This window comes from Calidris pugnax, unplaced genomic scaffold, assembly GCF_001431845.1.
Source record: "Calidris pugnax isolate Ruff unplaced genomic scaffold, ASM143184v1 scaffold416, whole genome shotgun sequence".
Taxonomy (NCBI): Eukaryota; Metazoa; Chordata; class Aves; order Charadriiformes; family Scolopacidae; genus Calidris; species Calidris pugnax.
Window position 1 is genome coordinate 5,848 of NW_015091134.1, and position 7,372 is coordinate 13,219.

Genomic DNA, 7,372 nt, shown 5'->3' on the forward strand with positions numbered 1-7,372 from the left:
GGACACAAAACAGATGGGGACGTGCCGCAGAGCCCCCCCGGGGGCCGGCGTGCCCTGGAATCCATCGGTGCCTCGATTGCCGCCGTTCTCAGCCAAGCCGGAGCAGAGGCCACCAGGCTCTGGGGTGCGGCCACAAGCAGCGGGTGAGGGTGACCCATGGGGACCCCAAAGTGCTCATCCAGCCTCCCCCCTTCCCCCCCTCCCCTCTCCAGCACCACGGACTAATCCTGAGCTGGGGGAAAATCCTCTCTCCTTCCTTCCCCCCCCAGCCCCAGACGGACTGAGCCTGGTTTTGCCGGCACTAATCCTGTCCCTGCCTGTCCCTGCCCGCCCTGTCCCTGCTCCTGTCGCCCCCATCGGGGTCTCCTCCACCAAGGAGCCCCCCAAGACCCATCTCCCCCCACCCCAGCGCCGCGGGTGCCCTTCCCTCCATGCCTCAGTTTCCCCATCTCCCAAATCCAGCTGCTCCGCGGCAAGAAGGGGCAGATTTGGGTGCTGTGGGGCAAAAAAGGGGGACACAACCTCCCCCAGGGGCTGTCTGGCCGGGGATTTATCCAAAAAAGCCACCTCCACCATCACCATCTCCCAGCATCGCTTCCCACCACCTCACCCGGCTCGAGCCGGAGGGAGCCGCCGATTTTTAATAATTAATTCCCCCTCCCTCACGCTAATTTCTGGCGTGTGCTTACATCTTCTAACGAGGGTTTTATTTGTCGTGTTTGTTTGTTTTTTTGCCCCCCCCCCGGGCCCGGCTCTCGGACCGAGGTGCTAATAAAGCCGACATCTGTCGCCGGGGATGGGATCGGCTTCTTGTTAACACGCTGCTTCCTTTAAATAAATAATTGTCCCCCCAAACCCGCCCTTCAATTATTCAATTATTAAAGCAAACTCCGGTGCCGGCCTGGGGGGTGATGGGGGAGCGTGAGGTGGCTTCGCAGCCGATGGAGGATGTCCCCAAGGAGATTCCCCCCTCCCTGGTCCCCCATCCCCGCCAATCCAGTTCTCCCAGTACGGATAATGGTGCAGCATCCCGGTCTCCCATTAAACCCCCAGCTCTCTCGTGTGGGGATTTTCCTCTTTCCTGTCTCCCCCCCACCCAAAAAAATAATATTCTCCATCCTACAAGGGTGATGCCTCACAGGGGAGACCCTTCCCCTTCCCCTTATCCCCCCATTCCCCCCCCACAAGGTCCAGTGGTGCTTAATGTATTAATTTAATCATCTCCGCTCTCGGAAAACCAGGGAGAGGGAAGCGATTCCAGCCGTTCCCGTGCTGCTGGCGGGGGGAGAGGGATGTTTAAAGCGGAGAAAACCCTTCCTGAGGGGGCAGGGGGGGTTGTGGCTTCGTGCTTCGCCTCCTTCCTCCTCCTCCTCCTCCTCCTCGGGGTCGTGGCTGTCAGGTTCCTCCGGCGATGCTTTAATTATGCCCAGGACCTGGTAGAAATGTGGTTCCTGGCACGTTCCACCCAGCGGGAGCCCCCCCAGGGGAGGATTTCGGGGGGGGGGATGGAGACGGGGGTTTGCAGGGCGATGGTTATAACGGCCATAAAACACCCAGGCAGCGCCGAGTGCCGTGGCCCACGGGCCATAAAGCACAGGTAACGAGCCCCGGGGCCACCGCGGGGTGGCTTTAGGGGGGGCTGGGGGTTTGGGGGAGCCCCTCTGGCTCCCTCCTGCAATGGGGAGAGCGGAGCGGGGCTGGGAGGGGAGGCTGCTTCTCCAGGGGTCGCTGAGGGAACTGCCTGACACCGGGATCGCTGAGGAATCCTGGGATCACCACGGGACCCCGGGATCACTCCTGGACTTCAGGATCACCACGGGACACTGGGATCACCATGGGACCCTGGGATCGCTGTGGGACACTGGGATCACCACAGGACACCGGGATCATCACAGGACCCCGGGATCACTCCTGGACCCAAGGACCACTCCTGGACTCCAGGATCACCACTGGACACTGGGATCACCATGGGACCCTGGGATCACAATGGGACCCCAGGATCACTCCTGGACCCTGGGATCACCACGGGACACCAGGATCACCACGGGACCCTGGGATCACTGTGGGACACTGGGATCGCTGTGGGACCCTGGGATCAACATGAGACCCTGGGATCACTGTGGGACCTTGGGATCACTGTGGGATCCTGGGATTAACGTGAGACCCTGGGATCACTGTGGACCCTGGGAGCAACATGAGACCCTGGGATCACTGTGGGACACTGGGACCACCATGGGACCCCGGGATCACTGTGGGACCCTGGAATCGCTTCCTGACCCTGGGATCACTGCAGGACCCTGGGATCACTCCTGGACCCCGGAATCACCACGGGACACAATGGGACCCCAGGATCACTCCTGGACCCTGGGATCACCACGGGACACCAGGATCACCACGGGACCCTGGGATCACTGTGGGACATTGGGATCGCTGCGGGACCCTGGGATCACTCCTGGACCCCGGAATCACCACGGGACCCTGGGATCACCACGGGACCCTGGGATCACTGTGGGACACTGGGATCGCTGTGGGACCCTGGGATCGCTGTGGGACCCTGGGATCAACATGAGACCCTGAGATCACTGTGGGACCCTGGGATTGCTGTGGTACCTTGGGATCACTGTGGGATCCTGGGATCAACGTGAGACCCTGGGATCACTGTGGGACCCTGGGATCGCTGTGGGACCTTGGGATCGCTGTGGGATCCTGGGCTCAGCATGAGCCCCTGGGATCACTGTGGGACCCTGGGATCGCTGTGGGACCTTGGGATCGCTGTGGGATCCTGGGCTCAGCATGAGCCCCTGGGATCACTGTGGGACCCTGGGATCGCTGTGGGACCTTGGGATCGCTGTGGGATCCTGGGCTCAGCATGAGCCCCTGGGATCACTGTGGGACCCTGGGATCGCTGTGGGACCTTGGGATCGCTGTGGGATCCTGGGCTCAGCATGAGCCCCTGGGATCACTGTGGGACCCTGGGATCGCTGTGGGACCTTGGGATCGCTGTGGGATCCTGGGATCAACGTGAGACCCTGGGATCGCTGTGGGACAATGAGATCACCACGGGACCCCGGGATCACTGTGGGACCCTGGGATCACTCCTGGACCCTGGGATCGCCATGGGACACTGGGATCACTGTGGGACCCTGGGATCAATGTGGGACCCTGGGATCACTGTGGGACCCTGGGATCAATGTGGGACTCCAGGATGGCTGTAGGACCCTGGGATCACTCCTGGACCCTGGGATCACTGTGGGACACTGGGATCACAGTGGGACCCTGGGATTGCTGTGGGACCCTGGGATCAACGTGAGACCCTGGGATCACTGTGGGACCCTGGGATCGCTGTGGGACCTTGGGATCGCTGTGGGATCCTGGGATCAACGTGAGACCCTGGGATCACTGTGGGACCCTGGGATTGCTGTGGGATCCTGGGATTAACGTGAGACCCCGGGATCGCTGTGGAACCCTGGGATCAATGTGAGACCCTGGGATCACTGTGGGACCCTGGGATCACTGTGGGACCCTGGGATTAACGTGAGACCCTGGGATCGCTATGGGACCCTGGGATCACTCCTGGACCCTGGGATCACCATGGGACACTGGGATCACCACAGGACCCTTGGATCACTGTGGGACATTGGGATCACTGCGGGACCCTGGGATCACTCCTGGACCCTGGGATCACTGCGTGACACTGGGATCACTGCAGGACCCTGGGATCTCTGTGGGACCCCGGGATCAACATGAGACCCTGGTGTGGGACCCTGGGATCAATGTGGGACTCCAGGATGGCTGTAGGACCCTGGGATCACTCCTGGACCCTGGGATCACTGTGGGACACTGGGATCACAGTGGGACCCTGGGATTGCTGTGGGACCCTGGGATCAACGTGAGACCCTGGGATCACTGTGGGACCCTGGGATCGCTGTGGGACCTTGGGATCGCTGTGGGATCCTGGGATCAACGTGAGACCCTGGGATCACTGTGGGACCCTGGGATTGCTGTGGGATCCTGGGATTAACGTGAGACCCCGGGATCGCTGTGGAACCCTGGGATCAATGTGAGACCCTGGGATCACTGTGGGACCCTGGGATCACTGTGGGACCCTGGGATTAACGTGAGACCCTGGGATCGCTATGGGACCCTGGGATCACTCCTGGACCCTGGGATCACCATGGGACACTGGGATCACCACAGGACCCTTGGATCACTGTGGGACATTGGGATCACTGCGGGACCCTGGGATCACTCCTGGACCCTGGGATCACTGCGTGACACTGGGATCACTGCAGGACCCTGGGATCTCTGTGGGACCCCGGGATCAACATGAGACCCTGGGATTATTGTGGGACCCTGGGATCAACGTGAGACCCTGGGATCACTGTGGGACCTTGGGATTGCTGTGGGATCCTGGGATCAATGTGAGGCCCTGGGATCACTGTGGGACACTGGGACCACCATGGGATTCTGGGATCACTGTGGGACCCTGGGATCACTCCTGGACCCTGGGATCACCATGGGACACTGGGATCACCACGGGACCCTTGGATCACTGTGGGACACTGGGATCACTGCGGGACCCTGGGATCGCTGTGGGACCCTGGAATTGTTTCCTGACCCTGGGATCACTGCAGGACCCTGGGATCACAGTGGGATCCTGGGATTGCTGTGGGACCCTGAGCACGCAGATCTGGGACCAGCACGTAGGGCAGACCAGGATCCATCCCGCCCGGTCCCCAGGGGCTGTGGGATGGGGTGACATCAGGGACGCGCTCGGGATGAAACGTCACAGCGAAGTGAAACCCTCGGGTGTCCTGGCAGGGCTCTCCTTCCTAATCGTCCTTATTTGCCCAGGCCTAATTCATAAATCAGCAGGCGCGAGTAATTTCCCCAGGAGAGCGTTTAGACGGGAGATTGAATGAGTAATTTACTGGGAACATTAAGACGGCACCAGATAACTTATTTATGAGAACTTTTTGACAGATCTGCCACTCAATAATTTATGCCGCGCAGCATTTAGTCAGGGTCACCAGTAAATAATTCACTTATTATAAACTATAGAAGGTTTTATGAGACGCTGAATTATTATCTCGCACCGGATTCGGGGCCGTAAGTGTGAAACCGATGATGCCCCCCGGTAACGGAGGTGTCCCTGGATGGGGTGTGCTGAGACCCGACGCTCGGTGCAGGGGTGTCTTTTGGTCCTGCCCAGGTGCTGGGGGGCTGCTGGTCTCCCCCCGCCTCCATGGGCTGTGGTGGCCTTTGGGAGGAAGAGTCGTTGCCCCATTTTTGGGGCAGTTTCATGTGCAAGAGATGAGGAAACCGGGTTTCACGTCGCATCCCTGAGGGACTTTATTTCCCCCTGGGGAAACTGAGGCAGGGGACACCCTCCCCACCCCGAGTCCAGGCTCCTCACCACCATGGGGATGGTCCCCGTGGAGCGGTGATGCCGGGGGGCTCGCACCCCATGGGGCCCCCCTGAGCTTCCCCTGGCTTCGTGGCTTTGTCCCTGGTCACGACGTGGACGGCGACCACCAGAATCAGCAGTGGCCCGAAGATGGTGGCCACCAGCCACCCCTTCACCACGCAGTAGTGGTCCCACACCCCGCACCTCCCCGTCCCCCCTCCGCCTCCTGGGGGCTGCCCCCCACCTTCACCCTGGGTGGTGGCATCTCCAGCACAGGGCTCGGTTGTCCCCCAGGGTCCCACCGTGCTCCCGTTGTGTCTTCTGCTGTCACCGGTCCCGGTTGAGCCATCTGTGGACACAGGGCATGGCGTGAGTCACGGGGCCACCAGCTACTTTGGGGACAGGGGACGTTGTGGGGGGGTGTCTGGGTGCCACCGAGGCCGGGTGCAGCGAGTGCATCAAAAGAGGAAGGAGAATTTCTCCACCAACCACATGCCCATCCTGGGCTCCTCCCCACAGTTAAGGGGGGGGGAAACGGTGGGATGGGTGGGGTTGGGACTGGGGACCCCCCCGCAGTGACAGCCCACCCCCCTTGGGGACACTCTGAACCCAAGCCCGGTTCCTCCATGACCCTCCTCCCTCCATCCTTGGACTCACCATAAACCAGCAAGAAGTAGGAAAAGGTTTTCGGGTTGGTGGGGTCGGAAAAGGTGTCCACCACCACGTTGTAAAACCCGCTGTCCTCCAGCTCCAGGGGTCCCATCTCCAGGGAGAGGTTGGTGGGGTGGATGAGGAGCCGCCCTCGGAAGCGGGGCAGGTAGTCGACGGTGAACACCTTCTGCTTGGGCTTGGCCTCGGCGATGTGGGTCTCCTGGGTCCTCCATGTGACCCTCGCGATGTCCCCAGAGGTGGAAAGCAGGGCTGGGAAGGAGATGGACCGTCCCTCCAGCCCCCTCAGCACCTCGGTGCCACCACAGGGATGCAGACCTGGGAGGCAGTGGCTGCCATGAGATGGTTTTGAGGAGGTGGGGGGGACACCACATCCGTGGCCATCACAAGGGTGGTCTCCACCTCCTCCCCCTCTCCAAAATAAAGCACCCCGAAGCATCCCTAGGGATGCAGCCAGGATGCTCCAGGCATCCCAGCCCTGCCCACCCCAAACTGTTGTGTCCCCCCCCCAGCCCCACGAGCATCCTTACCCCCGGCTGCTGCCACCAGCACATAGAAGAGAAGCGTGGTCCTCTCTCCGGCCATGTCCCCTCCTTCCTGGGGCTGAACGGACTCTGTGGTCCCCAAACAGCCCCACAGGAGCAGGAAACCCCCCCCACACACCCCCCACCCTCACCCTGAGACTGGAGGAGAGGGATTGTACAAGGCTCCGGGAAGGACAGGGGTGCTCCTGGGGGTGAGGGAAGCGGTGACTTGGTGGATGGGATGGGCTTCATGGAGGAAGTAGTGGCAGATGGTGTTCTTCAAGACGTGCCAGGGCCTGGTTCTGCCCCGGGATGGGTGGGAGAGGAAGGGGCAGCTCCCATTTTGCCCCCCTCCCCATCCCTGGTACCTTCTGCAGATGATGCATAACCCAGTGGGGGCGATGGGACCGGTGGCAGAGGGGACACAGGGGTTTAAGAACCTGCTTATGGGGTGCCACCAGCCAGGGGACACATAGGGGGTCATTCCTTTACTCATCCCAGTTTTTATCCCATCGGAGCCAACTGGGAACACACCTGCCCCCCGACAGAGGGGGAATTTTAGCTGGGGTTTGAGATGGGGGGGGGGCTCAGGAGCTGTGTGAGATATTTTTGGTGGGTACAAACCCACTTCCCACAGGATGCCACCCCCGCACCACCCGTCCCCAAATCCCACCCAAACCCGGTGGCTTCCACCCAGTTATCGCTTCCCCCGGTGACCTGGGACCAGTAGGGAGCTCAAACCGGGACAAGGGGGGGCTGGGGGACCCCAGGA

The 7,372-nt window shown here is 61.2% G+C and overlaps 1 protein-coding gene across 1 annotated transcript; it reads right to left on the reverse strand.

The window, feature by feature from the left end:
* Positions 1-5,057: 5,057 nt before the first annotated feature.
* LOC106897729 lies at positions 5,058-6,693 on the reverse strand. The gene is made up of 3 exons (XM_014958544.1): positions 6,607-6,693; positions 6,065-6,394; positions 5,058-5,756 (listed from the first exon to the last, which is right to left on the reverse strand). The coding sequence occupies exons 1-3, from the start codon at positions 6,659-6,661 to the stop codon at positions 5,413-5,415; spliced, it is 729 nt and encodes a 242-aa protein (XP_014814030.1). The 5' UTR covers positions 6,662-6,693; the 3' UTR covers positions 5,058-5,412.
* Between the last annotated feature and the right edge of the window lie 679 nt (positions 6,694-7,372).